The sequence below is a fragment of the Nannospalax galili genome, unplaced genomic scaffold (assembly GCF_000622305.1).
Source record: "Nannospalax galili isolate Female #2095 unplaced genomic scaffold, S.galili_v1.0 scaffold585, whole genome shotgun sequence".
NCBI classification, from domain to species: Eukaryota; Metazoa; Chordata; class Mammalia; order Rodentia; family Spalacidae; genus Nannospalax; species Nannospalax galili.
Window position 1 is genome coordinate 2,254,042 of NW_008354016.1, and position 22,116 is coordinate 2,276,157.

General features: G+C 40.7%; 1 protein-coding gene across 1 annotated transcript in view; it reads right to left on the minus strand.

Moving 5' to 3' along the window:
• Iqcm (IQ motif containing M) overlaps positions 1–22,116 on the minus strand; it is a 309,407-nt gene that overhangs the window by 206,718 nt on the left and 80,573 nt on the right. Inside the window, exons 4-5 of the mRNA XM_008851105.1 lie at positions 12,034–12,178; positions 6,135–6,269 (exon numbers count right to left, since the gene is read on the minus strand). Coding sequence (XP_008849327.1) covers positions 6,135–6,269; positions 12,034–12,178 — 280 coding nt within the window. The remainder of the gene's footprint in view (positions 1–6,134; positions 6,270–12,033; positions 12,179–22,116) is intronic.

Sequence of the window (22,116 nt, forward strand, 5' to 3'; positions counted from 1 at the left end):
ATTATCATGACCACTGTCATTAAGAGAAAATACCCCAATCTAGTAAAAGTTCTTGCTGTGAAGCATGCGGATCTGAGTTGGATCCACAATACCCTAATAAAATGTCAGCTATAACTGTGGGAAGAAGATAACAGGATCACTGGGCTTGCTTACCAGCCAAACTAGCTGAAAAATGGTCGACTCTGCCATTTTTAGGACTCATAAAGGTTAAGAGTTAGGAATCATAAAGAAGTGTATCCCTCTAGTTTCTGCATATGTCTGCACACATGCATGCACACACATGCATATGTCACATGCACAGAACACAGAGAAAGTTCCCTAATCTTAGGTATTAAAATACAAATATTATGTTGTTAATCTATTTTCTTTAGAAAATCCTAATTAATAAGAATTTGAACAGACTCAACTACTAAAAAACAACTATATTACAATTCATTAAATCTAGTCTGAACGATGAAAAGAAGACAGTTCTTTCTGTCAAGAGTATTTTGGGGATGAAAAGGTGTTTTGTTTTGTTTTCTGCAGTTCTGAGGGTAGAACCCAGGTATTCATATATGTAAAACAAGTTCTCCTACAACTGAGCTATATCCACACTCCAAAAGTGTTTAAGTCATATAATTGTCTTCATATCATTGATTTTAAAATATCTTCACATAACAAAATGGAATTAACATCAACTTAGATTAAAGAGATTCGGGACAAAATTTTAGCTTTATCAAAAATTTAGAAAATTCTTTTTCAAAGACTCAGTTCTCTCATTCATAAAACAAGAATTAATGGGCATATCACCTCCTTTACCACAAAAGTTCCTACAATAATCAAGAGAAATGATATTAATAGAAGCCCATGGCTCACAGTCTTTGTGAATCAATATGCAATAACATTAGGTTCAAGATTTAACATCTTCAAAATGAAAATTAACCTTAAATTAACAATAATTAATGGATAATAATAGCAAACACCTATGTAGTACTTGTAGTAGATCAAATATTTTATATGAATAATTTTACTTAAGCCTCACAACAATCCAATGGTCTAGATATTTTCTATCTTTTATCAATAAGAAGGAAAAGGGATAGAATAAAAGCAGTCTTCTAAAGACAAATAAGCTACTACATTGTGAGCCAGGAAACAAACTGGAGTGATCTAATTCCAGAGCCATCCTCTCAGTTCAGCTCATTGTAATATACTCCAAAGTATTCCAAAGCAATCATCAGAGAGTATCATTCCTATGAAATTATTAAGCTGAAAAAGAGATCTTATATTTTGAATTACTAACACCTGCTAGTTTATGAAATACGTGTTTTGCTGTATTTAATTTTTTAATTGTTATAAATCAAAATAAAAACAATTTAAATATGCAATGGTAAATACATTATAGAATGCTGATATGGATGATTATTATTCAGCCATACATAATGCTGCAAAATAAATCTATAGCTTGGTAACAGGAGCATTGTAAACCAAACACAGATGTTCAAACAATATGTAGAAAATACACCATTTCATAAAAATAATATCACATGCACAGCAGAAACTAGACAGATATATTAACAATTATAATTTCTTAGAAATTTTATATATTACAGTATTTCCACATTTTCTATATTTAATAATTTTTCATATATAAGAATTCAAACAACCCAATCATAAACACTGAATTTCAAAGTAATCCAGACACCTCTAAAACCAGATGAGAAAATATTCATCAAAGTAGAGAAAATTATCTTCAGTATAGGGGCACAAAGGTCAAAGTCCATAGGTAAGAATCTTGGTAAAGTTGCACTGTAAACAAAGGACAAGAACTGCAAAAATAAAATGAAGATTCAGTCCTGACACTTTGACCCTTTCAAGTGATGTGACACAACTTTCCCATATCAAAATATCCTAAAGTATTCAGTTTATCTTTGGCCTTGTCTGAATTGTGGATACATAATTGTTCAACTTGTAAAAATTCCATAGCGCGCGCGCGCGCACACACACACACACACACACACACACACACACATACAACTGTTAACTAACAGGAGCTGGAGAAATGGCCTGGTGGTTAAGAGTGCTTACTGCTTTTGAAAAATTAAGTTCCCATCACCCACATGGTGGTTCATAATTGCCTGTAACTCCAGTCCCAAAAGATTCGAAGCACTCTTCTGGTTTCTGCAGGGTCCTGAATGCATGTGGTGCACATAAACTCATACAGGCACATGCACAGATAAAAATAATGAATAAATAAATCTGGTATTCAAATGCTAACAACAAAACTAAGATACAGTTCTCTGCACAAATGATAATGTACCTGAAAATGAGTTTAAGAAACTAATTCTATTTACAGTGATACCAGAAAAGCAAAAAAACTTGGGATAAGTTAAACCAAGAAAGTAAAATATCTTTACATTAAAAGCTATAACATATTAATAAAAGAAATGGTAAGCACAATTAAATGGAAAGATATTTTATGTTCTAGAGTTGGAATGATTAATATAAATACATCCATGCCAAAACTGATCCTGACATTTAATGAAATCCTTATGAAACTTTCAATCCCATTTAGGAAAAAAACCCAAAATTTACATAGGACTACAAAAGGTGACCAATCTTGAGAAAAAAAAAAAACACAGTGCTAGAAACACCATGCTTCCTTACTTCAAATTATATAATAAATCTATAGTTTTCCAAAAAGTGTAGAATAGCCATCAAAACATATATGGACTCATGAAGCAAAGTAGAAAGCCCAGAAATAATCACACACATTTGTCAGTAACTGATCTTTAACAATACCAAGAGTACACAATGAGAAAACGATAGCATCTTCAATAAATGATGCCAGGAAAATGGAATATCCACAGGAAAGTGAGTAAAACTGTGCCTTCATGTATATCATCTAAAAATCCTCTGGAAAATGGTTACACTTGACGATGGATTCTTAAACCAGGAGCCGCCGAGAAGACAAGGAGGAAAAGCCCCTTCATACTGACTAGGTCAGGATGTTTTGAATATGACCCCAAGAGCAAACTATGAAATATCAAAACCACCAAATAAATAAGTGAGACTGCATCAAACTAAAGAGGTTCTGCACAGGAAGGAAAACAAGTAACAACTCGACAGAATGGAAGGAAATGTTTGTGAGCTGTTATCTGTGACCGACGGCTAATATACAAGATGTGTAAGGAACTCACACAACTCAGCAGACTAAAGACCACAAATATTTCAACTAAAAACAGTCAAGGATAAGAATATACATTTCCCTAAAGAAAAATTCAAATAACCAACAGATATAGAAAAAATGCTCAGCATTATTAATCACCAGGGGAATGCAAATCAAAGCCAAAATGAAATACCACCTCACACTTGATACAATGACTATTATCAACACACCAAGAGTTCAATCAATGTTGGTGAAGCTAGTTAAAAAGAGAACATTTGAACTCTGCTGCTAGGAATAGAGATCAATACAGACATTATAGGGAACATGAAGTACTATAACAAAGTTCCACTGATTTATTATAAGATATAGGAAGGAAATTAAATCAGCATGTCAGAGATGTCTCTGCTCTTATGCTCATTGTAACAATGTTCCTGATAGCTAAGAAATGGAGTCCATTCATAGATGAATGAATAAAGAAACATGGTTTCAGGAGCAACGGAGTATTACTCGTCCTTTGAAAAGTAGGCAGGTGTATCATTTTTGACAACATACACAAACCTAGAGGACATTCATGCTAAAGAAAATAAGCCAGACACAGAAAGACAAATACTACACGAACTCACTTACTTGTAAAATCTAAAAATGTTGAATAGTCACAGACAGAAGAACAGTGTTGCCAGAATTAAGTTGGTCAGATGTTAATCAAAGCATACATACTTAGGTGGTGAATAAGGGGATCTAAAATACAGAAAATTGATCTAAGACAAGTTAAATAGAAAGACAGAAGAAATAAATTAATAACTGTATGATTTCCTTAAAATTTTTGTAGTGAGTAAATGAGATCTTCGATCTCTTACCCAAGCAACAGACACATGCACACAGAAGGGAACCATGGGCAATGACAGACATGCTGACTAGAAACAGGTGATTAGTATGAGTGCGTATCAAATCACATCATACATCTTAATATTTTTGACTGTTATATCCCAATAACCTGAGAAACAAAGAAAAGCAAAGAAAAGCTGAAAAAAATACAATTAGGGAAAATTTATTGAGATTTCTTACACATTGTGACAACGGCCCCCTTTTACTGGTTTTTAGAGAAGAGAGAAATTCTTACCCCATACAAATTATTAAATATTTTCACAGACAATATTATCTTTTCACTTATTTACTATTTGAAACAAAAATTTTCTTTTTCTGGCATTGCTGGAGACTGTATACAGGATCTTGGGTATGCTAGGCAGGCCCTTTACCACTGATTTGTTCCCCAGCAAGAAGTGATTTTCTAATTGTAAGATGCTATTGAACCTAAATAGTTTTCTGTGTTTATACTTTTGAACTTGACTTTGTCCATCAGTACTGACTACCTAGCAGAACATTTTTTAGTACTAGCATTTAAAATTTTGTGGAGCAACTAAAATATATTCATTATTATTGTTTCAAAATTGAAATGACTCTGGACAGTTCCATTTAAAGGTTTGGGGCTCAGGTGAAGTGAGGATGCTATTGAAATGACTCTGGACAGTTCCATTTAAAGGTTTGGGGCCCAGGTGAAGTGAGGGTGCTATTGAAATGACTCTGGACAGTTCCATTTAAAGGTTTGGGGCTCAGGTGAAGTGAGGATGCTATTGAAATGACTCTGGACAGTTCCATTTAAAGGTTTGGGGCTCAGGTGAAGTGAGGATGCTATTGAAATGACTCTGGACAGTTCCATTTAAAGGTTTGGGGCTCAGGTGAAGTGAGGATGCTATTGAAATGACTCTGGACAGTTCCATTTAAAGGTTTGGGGCTCAGGTGAAGTGAGGATGCTATTGAAATGACTCTGGACAGTTCCATTTAAAGGTTTGGGGCTCAGGTGAAGTGAGGATGCTATTGAAATGACTCTGGACAGTTCCATTTAAAGGTTTGGGGCTCAGGTGAAGTGAGGATGCTATTGAAATGACTCTGGACAGTTCCATTTAAAGGTTTGGGGCTCAGGTGAAGTGAGGATGCTATTGAAATGACTCTGGACAGTTCCATTTAAAGGTTTGGGGCTCAGGTGAAGTGAGGATGCTATTGAAATGACTCTGGACAGTTCCATTTAAAGGTTTGGGGCTCAGGTGAAGTGAGGATGCTATTGAAATGACTCTGGACAGTTCCATTTAAAGGTTTGGGGCTCAGGTGAAGTGAGGGTGCTATTGAAATGACTCTGGACAGTTCCATTTAAAGGTTTGGGGCTCAGGTGAAGTGAGGATGCTATTGAAATGACTCTGGACAGTTCCATTTAAAGGTTTGGGGCTCAGGTGAAGTGAGGGTGCTATTTGGGGAGATTAATGAAATTTCAGGAGGTAGGGTCTAGTTAGAGGAAGTATGTCACTGGAGGCATGTCCGTGGGAGCTATAACGTTCCTGGAGCTCTGCTCTCTTTCATTGGCCCCTCTTCTACCCCCTCTTATCATGAGTTGAATATCATCTACAAATATTCTCATCTCAAACATTCTGTGCCTTACCACAGACCCAGAGTTATCAGAACCAGGCACTGTGGGTTGAATCATCGGAAACCATGAGTAAAATAAATAATTCCTCCTTTATCTTGGATATTTTTAAAGCATTGAAAAAAATGATTACTAACACACTTAGCTAGATGTTACTTATTGTTGTATCAAAATATATATTTAAAAGATAAAAAGCTAAAATGGTCTTCATTCCCCCTCCCAAAAAACTTCAATTTCTTTCAATCTACCTTTCTTCAAATTTATTAAGCTTATATACAAAGAAAGTTGAGGAAAAGGACTTTTAAAAGGTAGCAGAGTGTAGAGGAATATGGGGGTAGGCTCAGCATACATGTTTGTAGAAAATGTCGTCATGCAATACAATGCAATGTACAATGAATATACATGATGAAAACGAAATGCATAAATGCAACAGGAGAGGGAAAAAAGACAGGCAAGAAAAGTGAAGAAAGAGGAAAGAGAAAAAATAGGAAGAATGAATAAGGAAGCACTCACGTCTATGCAGCAGGTCCCAGGACTCGCCGATTTGCGCCTGGGTTGGGAAATGACCACAGTCGTTGAAGCACTTAAGGAGCTCACTTCTTTCTAACCCTCGCCAGTCTTCTCTCTTGGCAAACATTGTTTCATAAACTAAAATCCAAAAGGGTAAAGTAACATCATTTATTTATAAATAACGTGCAAAGTGCAAGGCCACCTAAAGGATTCTTCAGGCTTTGTAAAAAAACGTTAACCCTACTTTTATCTTCAGATCGATGGAGGGGACCCTGGATTATAGAAACTTTTCTTCCTCACCCAATTCCGCAATAGTGAAATTCAGAACGACTGCTCATGGAGAACACTGGACTTCTCTGTTCTGACACTGGATCACAGACCCTACACATATCAACACCCAAACAACATCATAAGCCACAACACTGAAATATTTTGCTTTCTATTGAGTTGTATTCATTGCATACTTTAATGGGGCTCAGTGTGATACTCTAAAATGCATACATCATGCAACAATCAAATATAGCCTCATATCTATCTCCCCACATCCCTTTCTAACCGCCAGTAATTTCTATTCAACTTTCACGTCAGTTTTTCAACTTTCATATATAAGAAGGGATGTATGATATTTGTCTTTCTGTGTATGGTTTCTTTCGCTTACTATAATAGCCTCTAGTTCCATTCGTATTGCTAAAAATGAAAGGATTTCACTTTTCTTTATGTTTGAATAACACCACACTGTGTATGTATAAAACATATTCTTGGGACTGGAGAGATGGCTCAGCAGATAAGAACACTGACTGTTCTTGCAGAAGACCCAGGTTTGAATCCCAGCACCCACATGGCAGCTAACAACTGTCTGTAACTCCAGTTCCAGGGGATCTGACAGCCCCTTCTGACTTCCGCAGACATTGCACAACACAGGTGCACTTACCTACATGCAAGCAATTATACACATACACATAAAATTAAAATAATAAATAAAATATTTGAAAATAAATTCTTTACCCACTCATTGGTTGACAGAAAGCTAGGCTGATAATATGTTTTAGTTATCTTAGCCATTATGAATAGTACTTCAATGAACACAGGTAGGCAGGTATCTCTTTAGGGTGCTGATTTTATTTCTTTCAACATATACCCACAAGTGACACAACCGAATCACACTGTAGTTCTGGTTTTATGTGTTTGTTTGTTTGTTTGTTTGTTTGTTTGTTTGTTTGTAAAGTACTAGAGATTGAACCTAGGACCTCACACATCCTGGTCAAGTACTCTACCACTGCTCTATCTCCAAAGTTCTCTTTTTATTTTATTTTTATGTGACTGAATGTTTTGCCAGCATGTATTTAAGTACACTCATGTGTTTTCCACTTCCTAGATTAAGGTATTTTGCTACTCCTGGCTCAAGACTGTCACGGAAAAGTCATTTAGTTGGGCCACCATCCCCTGTACTGGACAGTAGACAGGAGTTAACATAGTGACTGAGAGAATGGACACATGCATGTTGCAAATACAGTGTTCTGTAAACATTTTATTCTTTTCTTTTCAAAAAGGTGATATTGAGCTCTGCTCTGAAGCATCACCCGATAACAGTGATGGATAGTCAGTGTTTACAGGATGACAGGCACTGCCTAAGCACAGACTTAGCTTTGAAAAATGAGCCCCCCAGTGACAATAGGCACCGGCATAGCTTCCAGCAGAAGTTACAGCATCCTGGCAGTCAACCATGTGGATTTCATTTTTCCATGCATTCATTCAGTTGAAGGAGGCAGTGATGAGGCATCAAACAAATAAAACTCAAGAACTATCCATTGATTGCCATGAGCAGCTGTGACATGATCACAAAGGACATCAGAAAAATGCAAACATTTAATATACGTATGGTTTTTTTTTCTCTTTTCAAATAAAGTAAAGCAGTTGCCTTTGGTGACCACATCTCTGTGTAGAGCAGAGTTCAAGGAGCTCTGGGCATTTGGGGGCTTAGAAGTGCCAGCATCTGCATTCCATCACCTCAAAGCTTCTTCCAAGACAGGACTTTGTTCTATCTACCTGGGCAACAAGCCAGAAGTCTCAGGGAATTACGACCCCTTGGGAATGGCCTTCAACCACGGACTGAGGTGGAGGAGAGCAGAAACCAGCATTGGAAAACCTCACACTTGAGACAAATTAGCTGCATTACTTTCCTGAATTCCCATGAAAATGCACTCATTCTTTTTAGCTTCCATCTCCTCTCTGCTTCGTTCCCCTATGCCACTAGCAGTGCTTTCTAAGATTTCTTCCCAAATAAGTTAGTTGGACTTGAATCCCTATCTCCAGATTTGATTCTAGAACAACCTAAACTAAGGCACAAAGAATTTACTTTTTACTTTTTTCTTTACATAAATACATTTCTCCTTATAAATGTACACACACCTTCATATATTTTTTTCTTCATTCAATCAGTTTCAGATGTCTCTCATGCTAACATCATAGCTCTGTGATTATGCAATGCCCACAGTTTGAATTTTATACCTTACAAGCAAACTTTCTGCAGCACACAGGCAGAATTATGAAACGGGCACACTGCCTCCTGTGCTAAGGAGGTAGAGTCACTAGTAGAATTAACAGACTCGGCTATTTAACCAGCTTCAGCAAATATATAACTGAAATTATGAAAATTAATGAACCTTTAAATGATTGAAAGATGCTTAAAAAGGTGAACAGATGTCTGCCAAATGTCACACATTAACAATCAACATATAGGAAGAAAGCAAAATTTTCCAAAAAAGTGACAAAAATATCTTACAGATTCTGTGGACTCAAGTTATTTTAGCCACCAATATAAATGAATGCTATGGTTGATCATTCTTTAAATTATTCATTTAGCTAATTCTATTCTACAGCTGAGACCCTGTGTTGGACAGAGCACTATCTGTCTAACTGAATGCCTTTATTCTGCCTTGCCTCATGTCAGCCTATTCTCAACACACGTTCCACAATGTGTTCAACCTTAGTTGTACCATGATTCTCTGTGTGTTATCATTCAATGAGTCCCCAACCCTCTGAAGGTAAGATACAATCATGAGGGGAATCGGACATCACAGGTCTTCTCCAACCTGCAGTGCTTATTACTCACAAACGCCATCCTGGCTTCCTCAAATGCTAGCACCCTCCAACCTAAGGGCTTTGTGCTTGCTTCAGCTACCTAAAGTATTTGTCTTCCATATATTCCATTATTCTGAGAGAGAGAGAGAGAGAGAGAGAGAGAGAGAGAGAGAGAGAGACTAGTGATAAAATCCAGAAACACGTACATGCTGTCCCCTGACTTTTAAGAAGACTTTCATTCAATAGCCTCCTCAACTACAAACTACCAAAGCCCAGGTTGGAAAATAAATACCATACTGTGCATACTCTGTGTGTGTGTGTGTGTGTGTATGTGTGTACGTGTGTGTGTGTTTCCAACCTAAGAAGTTATTTTAAGATATAAATATTGAGAAATCTGTATGTATAAATCAAAGAGGAAAAATCATGGGAGAAATGAAGACTACAATAAATAGATGTTACAAAACTTAAAAATGGCATAGTGACAGAATTGGAGTATGAATAAGATGTAGCATTTTGAAAGTACATGTGACTGGAAGTCAGCGGCTGAAAATGAAGTGGCCGGTGGGAAGCTAATCTATACAATAACTATTAAAGCCTTAGTGCATGTTTTCATAAATATTAGAAAATCTGTACTTCAAAATATAATGGAATCTAAAACAACTTTTCAAAACAGTTTAAGATATCTTACTAGTGCCAGGCATGGTGGTGCATGCCCTTAATTCCAGCACATGCGAGGCAGAGGCAGATGGATCTCTGTGAGACTGAGACCAGCCCGGTCTACCTAGTTAGTTATAGGTCAGCTGGAGCTACAGAGAGACCCTCTCTCGAAAACACAAAAATAAAAAGTATCTTTATGAATTTTGTCCTAGTAGATGGAGAACTTCTGAGAAAAGCTTTAAAACCTGGGTGCATGTGACTGTGGTACGACAGCCCTCACCCCTCTTCTTCTCTCAAACTAGTAAAAGGAGTTCCAGCAGCTTCATGATTGAAAACAGGTCCTCGCTTTCCCTATCTCTGTTTTCTACTAGGTTTCTCTTTCTTCTGTCTTTCCAAGTGTCTGACCCTTTGCTACACTCTGCTTTGAGGGAACGCTGAGAGTTGTATATATGGCTTGTCAAACTTTTGCAAATCAGGCTCTTGTTTCGGAATGTATAATCAGGAAATGAGTCCTCAAGGTTCCCGTAAAAGCAAGCTTTGACTTTATCTCTCTGTATCTTTTTCTCTTTCTCTCTTGACTTCTTCCTTCTTTAAACTCTATTAACAGATAAATGAACCATTGAACCTCATTTTAAGAATCTTTTAGCATTTAAACAATGGAAACTATCCTTTTATCAAATCTTTCAACCCTACTGATACAGTAGGCATGCATTAACTAGTGACTGTTCATTGAAGCACATATGCCTGCCTTCATAGAGCTTACAGTTTGAATGTGAGATAAACATTTTATAGAGGCGAAGCAGGTGGATCTCTGTGAGTTCAAGGCCACCGTGGTCTACATAGTGAGTTCCAGGACAGCTGGGGCTACAGGGAGACCCTGTCTCAAAAAGACCAATAAATAAATAAATAAATAAATAAAACACAAATGACCTTAGCAGGAAACTATATTTGTGCCATAGAGACACTTTTATTTTGGGGGTAATCAACAGCTACCTAATTGGACTTAACCAGAGATTGGGTCAGATAAAATATACTACTATGCAGCCCTCAATTCATCAAATATAAACTGGGATCTTAGAAAGTCAAAGATATAAACTGATAGAAATTATTCTGAGAAGAATTCACAATACCTTGAAGCAGTGTGTAGTTTAATCTGCTCAACATCCATCGTCTGTTCACTAAGTATCACAGTTTAATGTTCATTTGAGGAGTAATCCCTCCTCCAATGGGCATTGTAACTCTCCAGGCCCCCAATCCATTGCAGTGTCGGACTTATAGAGCAATATAAATCAATCATTTAGTCTCCTAGAAATTTAAAACCTAAGTGTCTCAGGCAGAAAATGTAGTTCAGGTGGTAGAGTGCTTGCCTAGCATTCATGAAACCCTGAGTTTGATCTATGGCACTGTATAAAAACAGGAATGATGGTGCACACCCACTAATCCCAGCACTTGGGAGGTGGAAACAGAAAGATCAGGAATTCAAACATCCTTAGTTATGCATAGAGTCAGCCTGTGCAAATTAGCTTTTGTCTTAATCAATCAATCATCAATCAATCAATCTGTTAAAAGTATGTCTCTAAGTAAGAAGGATGATCCATCCTTCCTCTCCAGTCAAAAGTATGTTTGTTCCTTACATCCTATTTCTCAGGTCTCTGGAGCAGTTCTGATTCATATCCTGTGTGAAGTCTGATTCTTCAGCTATCTTTCTAATATAATCTCTTCAAATTTCCTTTTATGCTTTATTTAGCCAGAATGAGGATTCTCTCACTTATAAACAGAGGACTAATGAATTAATACAAGTGAACAATATGACACCTGAAAATTCAAGTAGAAATATAAAATATGGTTACCTTCCATTGCTATGGGTAGTTAAATAGAAATTTTTAATGGCAAAAAACATCACTCTAAACTTAACACTAAACAGGATGTGACTGTAGGAGCTGGAGAGATGGCTCAACAGTTAGGAACACTGGCTGCTCTTTCAGAGGACCTGGGTTTGGTTACCAGCAGGCACATGGGAGTTAAGTACCATCTGGGCCAAACAACCCCTTCTGGCTTTCATTTGCACTCACACTCATGATACGTACACTTACATACATGTGTGCAAAACACTCATACACATAAAAAATAAGTTAAAAATATTTTCAATCATCATAGTACTTACATTTTTTTCTGTCCATCCATTCTTCTATCTCTGAAAAGTCTATAACCTGTCTTGTTCTCCAAAGACCAAGTCGATGTCTAATACGGTGGATTAGTGCCCGATACATGTTTATAACTACTTTCAAACTAGGTCCATGATACAAAGCCTACCAAAAATAAAACAGACCGTAAAGCTCTTCATGTATTTTCTCTCTTTACGTATATTTGCTTTATCTCTTTCATTTGATCTATTTTACAGAATTTTTTTAGATTATGGCTGTGTTTAGTGTTTCTTGCATAGGATAGTTTAGTATACACATGGAGTGACAGACTCTCCCTGATATTCTGAACTTCATAAGAGTTGCTTTGTCATCAGATAGTCACCTTTCCTATAGACTAGAGGTTTCCATGATGGCTACTTTCACAGACACTTCATAAGTTGCTCTCCAAATCTCTGTAGAATATAGTATGTTAATAAAATTTTTATCCATGAAACCAGCTCTGTAGAGAATACTTGATGAAATACTTCAGTTAGAAGAAAAGATTAAACACTCACAAGGGGCACAAAGAATAAATAAGTTAACACAGAACAGTCAACCAAAAGAGGTCTAAAAAGGAGCACTGTAATACCAAAATAAGAGGAATTAACAAACTATTCAATAATAACTCTCAGGGATTGGAGAGATGGCTCAGCACTTAACACTGTCTGCTCTTCCAGAGGACCCAGTTTCGATTTCCAGCACCTACATGGTGGTTAACAAATTTCTGTAGCTCCAGTCCCAAGAGATCTGAAACCCTCTTCTGGCTTCCAGGGACATTACATGACATAGTTACACTCACATACATAAAACACTCATATACATAAAATTAAAATGAATAAATAAAAATAATAATAACTCAATATTAATGGTCTCAATTTCCCAAGAAAGAAACAAATGGTGACATGTTAGATGAGAAAACAGGATTCATTGATTTGCTGCCTCCAAGACACACACCTTACCATCATGATCCACAAATCACCTTAAGATAAAAGGACAGAAAATGATATTCCAAGCAAACATAACTAAGAGGCAGGCAGGTGTAGCTATTCTAACATCTGACAAAATGGACATCAAACAAAAACTAATCAGAAGAGACAAGGAAGGCTGCTTCATACTCATTAAAGAAATAATAAACAGGGGGCTGGAGAGATGGCTCAGTGGCTAAGAACACTGGTTGTTCTTGCAGAAGACCCGGGTTTGAATCCCAGCACCCACATGGCAGCTAACAACTGTCTGTAACTCCAATTCCAGGGGATCCAATAGCCTCTTCTGTTCTCCGTGGGCATTGCACGACACGGGTGCACTTACCAACATGCAGGCAATACACACATACACATAAAATAAAACTAATAAATAAAAAATAAAAAAAGAAATAATAGAGAATATTCTATCCCAAACATATATGTGCCACACAAAAGAATACCCATTTTCATAAAAGAAACAATATTATATCTAAAAGTACACATTGGCTTCAACACAGTGATAGTGGGTGACTTCAGTACCTACTGTCACCAACAGATGAGTCAGCCAGGCAGAAATTAAATAGAGAAACCCTGGAGTTAAATGAAATCATAAATCAAATAAACCTAACAAACATTAAAAAACATACTTTTTTCTCAGCATCCCATGGAACTTTCTCCAAAATTGACCAAAATTAGAACACAAACCAAGTCTTTACAACTTCAGGAAGACTGAAATATCATCCTTTATTCTATATGACCAGAAAGGAATAAAGCTAGATATCAACAATAAAAAGTGGCCAGGTGTGGTGGCACACGCCTTTAATCCCAGCACATTGGGAGGCAGAGGCAGGCAGATCTCTGTGAGTTCTAGGCTAGCCTGGTCTACATAGTGAGTTCCAGGACAGCTGAGGCTACAGAGAGACCCTGTCTCAAAAAGACCAAAAAGAAAAAGGGATAAAGTTTAAAACTCACGGAAGCTAAACAACGTATTGCTGAGAAAAATTTGGATCAAGGCAGAAAGCAAGAATGAAAATTTAAAAGTCCTAGAATTGAACAAAACTGAAAACACAACATACAAAAACTTATGGTGTAGGAGAAAGTGCAGCCTGGGCGGCCAGAGCATGCATGCAGCAAGCAGGGTAAAACATCTGGCTGAGGCAAACCTGTGTTCTGCCAAAAGACAGAGACGGCTGATGCGAAAATGGCCTGATACAGAGAGCCAATGAGATACAGACACGACTTTTCAATGGATCAATAGGACACCGGGAGGGGGGGATATAAGGGAGTCCCATATCCGCAATAAACAAGTCGGCAGCTGCTCGCACTGCCTTCTCACCTGACTCCCGATGTCTGTGTTGTGACTCTGTGCCAACTCTACCCCAGGCCCGGAGGGCCCCAGGACTTCCGCAATATCTGGGGCCCAATGTGGGTTCCTCATGCTGGCATGGGCATTGACCTTCCTTGGGTTCTGGCCATCACTGTGGTAGCCGCTTTTCTCTTCTGGACCATGTTCTTTGCACTTTTCTGGTGGCTGTGCATCAACTGCTCTGGAGATTGGCCTTAGTTTCGCTTTCTCCACCCGCGACCACCTGGGATCCTCTCCCCCACTTTCTTCAGTGTTGAGAGATGCCCCTGCCTGAAGTTTCAGTAAGTCAGCCCCTACGTGTTACATGTGCCTTCAGTTCTCCTGAGCGTAAGAACCCCCTCCTTCCCTTTTCCCTCATCCTGTCTGTTGATTAGGGAGGTACACATTTTGCTTTTGGTTCACCCGGCACCTCCACATAAAGGCTGACCCCCTAGGAGGCGGAACCCAGGAGTGGCCCCCAACTGCCACCCCTCATCTGGAGACACTGTGTGGGCATATGGTTGTGGCCTAACGAACCACAGAAGTCCCCCACTAAGCACAAGACATCTGGATCCGACACCTTCTCTTTTTCTGTCTTAGAATTAACATGGGTAATCTGCCCCCAAGCTGTAGGGAACCCCAAATCAGGGCATTAAAATTCCTCCTTGTCACCAGAGGTCTTAAAGTAAAAACCAATGACCTAGATGCTTTCTGGAACGAGGCTACTATCCTCGCACCATGGGTGACTCCGGAAAACATATGGGACCCTGACCTCTGGATGCGCGTTCTCTTCCTCACTAGAAAATACAAGGTCTCATCCAGTGCTGTCCCACCTGCTTCATTTGTCCCTACTCTCCTAGCAATTATCTCCAGCCTTAATTCCTCTTCACCAGAGGATGTGATAGCAGCTCAAAATAAACATTGTCAGGAACAGGCTACTGTCAATCTGTCCATTACATCTCCCCCAACAGGTCTTGGTGCCTGTCTTGCCCCCGACAAGGAATGTAAGGAGCCAGCCCACAGTGCCAAGGCGCATGACCCATCAACCACTCCACCCTCTAAGTATCCTTGGCAGAAGATGCACTCAGAATGTGGCCTTTGTACCTCAGAGACACCTTACTGTCACCTCCCTGAGAATGGTATGCCCACAGTTCCTCCACTATCAGGACTGCTCAACAGGCCTGTCTTCACCTTCCCTGTGAACGTAGGCCCCAATGCCGCTAACCAACCCTGTGTGCCCAGTCCCTTGACAGACCCGTCCCTCATTCTCAAGGCTGCCAATAAATCAGGCCCTGACTCACCTTATTTGGAACAAGTCCTCAGGCAATGGGCCATGCAACTGCAAACACATTATGATTGGTATAATATCCTTAAGGCTGTATTAGAACCCTCGGCCTTCCTGAGATGGCACTCTGCCTATGAGAATCATGTGGAATCTCAGGCCTGCCTTAATGTTCAAAACCAGATTCCAGTCACTTTAGATATGCTCACAGGCAGAGGACAATACCTCAACCCTGTGACCCAGGCTACCATCAGTGTACATGCGTATTTCTAGCAGGTTGCCAATCTGGCCTTCAAGGCCCTAAAGGCTTGTACCCCTCAGGACCCCTCAACGTACTTCTGCAAGTTGGTCCAGCAGTCTGGTAAGTCCTTTACTGACTTTCTATCCTGAGTTACTGAGGCCTTTGAGCATAGAGTGGAACTCGGTCCCACACGTGAAATCCTGCTCAAATAACTGACCTGGGAAGGTCTTAATATGCCCACCTGCAATGCAGTTGCAGCAGTCCACAATGACTACATTCACAAATGGGTCATTGCTACAACAGATCTGGATTCCCAGATCCATCCTGTCGCCTCGAGGCCTTGACGAACTCCCTGGGCGTACTCTTGTCCAAGAGTAAACAGGCCCGAGATAGCCCACCCTCTGGCGGCTCATGCTGGAACTGCAGTAAACCAGGCCACTTCCACCGCAACTGGTCGGAATCACGAGACTCTCGGGAACTACCCAAAACCTGCTGCCCTAAATGTAATAAGGGCTATCATTGGGCTAAGGACTGCCGCTCCCAAAATCAAAACAACCTCCCTCCTTTAAACATCTCCTGGGGTGCCCCTCAGTCCCACAAGTAAGAGGGGAGACCAAACAAATCCTCTGGTCCCTTCCTATCCTCAACCATTCCCCGCGCATGACTGTTTATTTGGATGGCTCCCCCGGCAAGGGCCTGGTGGATACGGGGCCGATGTCACTATTATAACCATAAAAGACTCCCTCCACTTCCCACACTGGAAATTTAGACAGGCCCCTTGATAAAAAGGGTAGGAGAGAGCCAAGATACAAAAATCACTGCCCGACCAGTTCACAGGAAGGATTTAGATGGTAATCAGGGCTCGTTTAACCCCATGGTGGCTGACATCTCATGTACTTTGCCGGGCAGAGACATTCTAGAGGACATGGGGGTAGTAATTACCACTGATAACAGGGCCTTTCTTGATGATGTCATCTCTCATGATAAATTTGGCCTTTCTGTCAGAAACATTTATCATGCCAGCCTCATATCCATGACTACTCATCACCCCCAATTCTAAGGGCCACTGCCCCCCACGAGTCCTCGATTCAGGAGCTTCCCAACCCGGTTGCCCTAACCTGGATGTCAGATGATGCCATTTGGGTGGAGCAGTGGCCTATCTTAGAACCCAAATTGTCTTCCCTTAAGGGGCTGGTCCAAAAACAACTATCCCTCCGGCACCTGGAACCCTGTACTAGTAAACATAACACCCCTATCTTTGTAATAAAAAAGAAAAACAATAGTTATAGATTACTCCAGGACTTGCATGCCATCAATGCTCAGATGGAGAAGATGGGCTCTATTCAGCCCGGGCTGCCCCACCCTAGTGCAATCCCACCCTCATATGATAGCATTGTGATAGACATTAAGGACTGTTTTTTTTGTTCTGTTTTGTTTTTTTTTTTTCAATTCCCCTAGCACCACAAGACCAGGACCGTTTTGCCTTTATGGTCTGGGAACCTAATTATGCTAAGCCAGCTATGAGATTCCGATGGAAAGTCCTACCACAAGGCATGAAAAATAGTCCCATAATATGCCAGCTATCTGTTGCACATGCTACTAATAACCTCCCAGGGAACATACTCTTCATCCATTACATGGATGATATTCTTCTAGCCCACCCTGACCTGCCTTACCTTAGGAGGGCTTCCAATGCCTTACTTAATAATCTGGCAGAACTAAACCTATAGGTGGCACAGAATAAGGTCCAAACCATTCCACCGTACGGCTTCTTGGGATATAAGATTGCTAAGATGATCCACCCCCTTGATTATAGATTCCAAATTAAGCCAAGTTACTCCCTTGTAGAATTTCAAACACTCTGTGGCACCATCAATTGGTTAAAGCCCTTCCTTCCCATCCCCTTGGATGAGATGTGGGCCCTGTTTTCCCTTTTGGAAGGAGCCTCTGTCCTTCTGAGAAGATTGTTCTCTCTCTTTCTTTATTGGAAAGGGTTGGGAAAGAACTCCTCTCCTCTGCCCCGCAGAGATATAACCCAGATAAACAACTTGTAGCCTTGGTTATGTGGAATCCATCAGGGGTTATTTGGGTCCTTTGGCAAGATGGCCCCTTGATATGGATATACCAAGCCCATTCTGAGTTACATAAAATTACCTACAAATTCAATATCATCCTAAACCTGGCTCTCAAAGCTAGGCTACAAGCAAAAAGGATTTATAACAGAGAACCTGACTCCATAATCCTTCCCTTCCCCTCCATAACACTCCACCATTATGGCCTGATTCCCTTAGTTTCCAAAATCTTATGGTCGGGTTCCCGGGGAATTTGGATTCACATTATCCAAGGGACAAAAGGATTCAGGCCCTCCAAACCTTGCCCTTGGTGGTTAAGCCATGCAGCCTCCCCTCTTCCTCTCCCATACCTAAAGCCACCTTGGTCTTTACAGATGCCAATAAAGATAAGTATGGTGTCCTGGTTCAAAGGGCCAATGATAAAGATGTCACATCATTCCAAACCCTGGGTCAGTTCAATTAGAAGAATTATTGGCCCTCCTCAAAACTTTCGTGGAATGTAAAAACAAGCCCATGAATATCTTCTCAGACAGTCAGTATGCAGTCCAAGTGGTACAGGCTCTCTCCTTTTCATACCTTAAAGACCCCTCCATCCTGTTGGATCTGACTATGAAAACCCTCCACGAAGGTCTGGAAAATAGGGCCCACCCATGGTTCATCTCTCATGTCCATTCTCATTCAGGCCTTCCAGTCTAAGCCAACAGTTTCATTTACACCCCCCCCCACAGCATTCATAAAGTACTGCTTGAGCTGTCTATGTCTCAAGGCAAACACCTGGTACGTGCCTGCACCACATGAGCCCCAATGACCCCCCTAGGCCCACTCAACCATGGGGGATCAACCCCCGCAGCCTTATCCCCAATGCGCTCTGGCAAATGGATGTTACCCACCACCACCCTTTGACAGCCTTCACTACATACATGTGATACTAGATATTTGTTCATCTTACACCTTTGCTGTTGCCCTTTCTGGAGAGAAAGCTAACCATGTCATCAAGGCCCTTAAGTCAGCAATGCTGATAATGGGGGTCCCTTGGGCAATTAAAACTGACAATGGCCCGGCATACATCTCCCAGTGACTTGATTCATTCCTAACCTCTTGGAAAATTAAACACACCAGAGGTATGCCTTATAACTCTCAAGGCCAGGGCATAGTAGAGCACCAACAGAACTCTTAAATCACTGCTGGCCAAAGTACCCTCCGGAGAAGCTGGATCCTAACATGGCCTTGACTGAGGCACTGTTTCATCTCAATTTTCTGATGTTTGACGACCGGGGCATTAGCCCAGCATACAAGCATTGAGCCTCACTCCCGTGAGCCAGCCCCTCCCTTTAGTTCGATGGCGAGACCCCTTGACATCACAATGGCAAAAACCCGGCCCACTGCTAACCTGCTGGCGAGGATATGCTTGTATGTTCCCACAGGAAGCCACCACTCCTATTTGGATCCCGGAGCATGATATTAGTCCTGCCACAGAAGAACGGGGGACTTTAAAGGAAGAGAACCCCGACAGCCAGTGGGTAATTCTGCTCCATCTCAGCACTTTCTCTCTGAGGACTTATGGGCGTTAGTTCCTTTGCCACCTATAATCATGCCCCTCACTACTAATTCTCCCGCTGTACCTGTCTTGTATACAACTAATAGTACTTTAGGACTCCCCTTTATGGACAAAGTGACAACCACATCCCCACTTAATGGCTCTTGGCCCCTTAATGAAACCTTTTGCTTCATTTCCCCGCCACCGAAATTATACAGTGACTGGATGTATTCTCCTACACAACTTCACTTCGGGTGACTTTCATGGAAATAAATCTGGGGGCACCGTGTTGGGCCTCAATATTCTGTCACCCCTAAACCAGCCCCTGGATGCCTCTGCCCGCTCCATAACCCAGAATGTTTCCGTGAACTTTCCCTTCTCTCTGGCACCATGCTGCCCGGCCATTAAAAACTTTCCCACTACAGTCACCTTGCCTAAACCATGGGAAAGCTGCCATCCTCCCCTCCTGGGAGGTAGCCATAGTTTTTTCCATGTAATGGGCAATGATGCCGTAGCCATCTGCAAAGAACTCCCCTCCAGCATCTCAGACATCTCAAATTACAAATTAAGGAGTCCCTCAGATAAATATGCAAACCCAATGCTGAGTAACTGGGACCTCTCTGGTCCTCATGCATACCTCGACATGTGCTGCCTTCTCTTTTCCCGGGGAGGGGGGCGGTCTATGTTTAATGGAACTTATACTGACAACAGTTCTACAGAATGGCCAACTGGTCTCTCAGTGACAAAAAATTCCTCTGTATACTGGGAGACCACACCATTTTGTGTTAAGCTCCCTTGCTTTCTGCTACTGGCCAACTTGACCACTAACCTAACCAACTCCAACCTAAATTGCTCACAAGCCTCCTGCCATTTGTCAGCTTGCTGGCACTACCCTGCTGACATCATTGTTCTTATGCATGAACAGCTGACATTTGGATGTCTATAGTTAAGGCTACCCATTTTCATGCAGTTACCCTCATGAAACAAACTAACTTGTAGCCCATACATAGGAAAAAACGTGACTTTGGCATTACTGCCACTATTGTCACGGCCATAGTGACAGCTAGTGGTGCAGGTGCCACCGCTGCTGTCACATTGACACAACAGGCCATGACAGTCGAGACCCTCAACAAGGTGATGTCATGATTGGCTGAAGCCCTGCATACAAAAGATCTCACTAACCAACATGTATACCAAGCCATCCATGTTATACAACAACAGGTTGATTTATTGGGGGAAGAGTTACCCTTGTATGGTAAATGACTTTACTTGCCTGTGACCCTCACTTCAAAGCTCTATGCCTGACTCCATACCTGGTCAATAATGCAACCCAAGCTAGATTCTAATTGACCCAATATATCAAAGGCTCCTGGTCACAACAATTCCTCAACTATTCTATCTTGCTTCGTGACCAGATAATTCAATTGAATTATACTCGGGCTCCCGTCCTGGCACTCGACAATGGGTTCTTCAAAACTGTTTGGGACAATATCAAAAGCCTGTTCTTGCTGACTTGGCTAGTCACTTATGCTTTATTGGGGGGTATTGTCTTAATTTTACTTCTTCTACTCAAGTGTCTCTTTCAGCATACACGACACCAGAGGAAGGTCAACACCACCACCGTCCAGGTACTTGTGGCTCCTCAACATCACGGTCCTGAACCTCCCTGTGAGGTCCTGCAGGCCTGGCTCACTGAGATCCGTAAAGCCTCGATATAATTGCCTTGCCCTCGAACACCCAATGGACTCTTTCCGGGGGGTCACCCTTTGAGGGCCAGTAGTCAATGATGGGTAAGAGCTTGCTTAGCAAGCCAACCTAAGACAGGCACAGTCCAGAATACTGGGGACCCCCTGAGGTGGGGCCAACAATGCCAAGGTGAAGAATCTTGGCTCCCACTAGAGTTCCATAAAGCTTAAAAACAAAAAGGATGGATACATAGGAGGAAGTGCAGCCTGGGCAGTCAGAACATGGGAGCAGCAAGCCTGGTAAAACATCTGGCTGAGGCAAACCTGTGTTCTGCCAAAAGACATAGAGATGGCTGACACGAAAATGGCCTGCTACAGAGAGCCAATAAGGAACAGAAATGACCTATCAATGGGCCAATGGGACACAGGGAGCGGGGATATGAGGGAGCCTCATATCCGCAATAAACGAGTCTGCAGCTGTGCTTGCACTGCCTGGTTCTCACCTGACACCCCGTGTCTATGCTGTGACTCTGCACCAACTCTACTCCAGCCCAGAGGGCCTCAGGACACCCACAACATTATGGTACACAATGGAAGCCCTCATAAGAAGCATGACGTGTCTACACCAGAATATTAGAACTATCACACATAAATATATTAAGGATGAACCTGACAACCTTGTAAAACCAAGAGCAAATAACACCTAAAAAGAATAGAGAGGAAGAGATTTTTTTTTAATTTTTAAAAATGATTTATTTAATAACAACATACTTAGAAGAAGCATATCATTATAACACAATTGACATATTCAATAACGTTTTCCTGAGGTAGGATGCATCTCTTTCAAATTTGGCTGTAAATTTTTAGGTTTACAGTTGAATTAATACAGTTATACAATATTGTACTCAGTATAAACCCTATAAGACATAAATTAAATGAT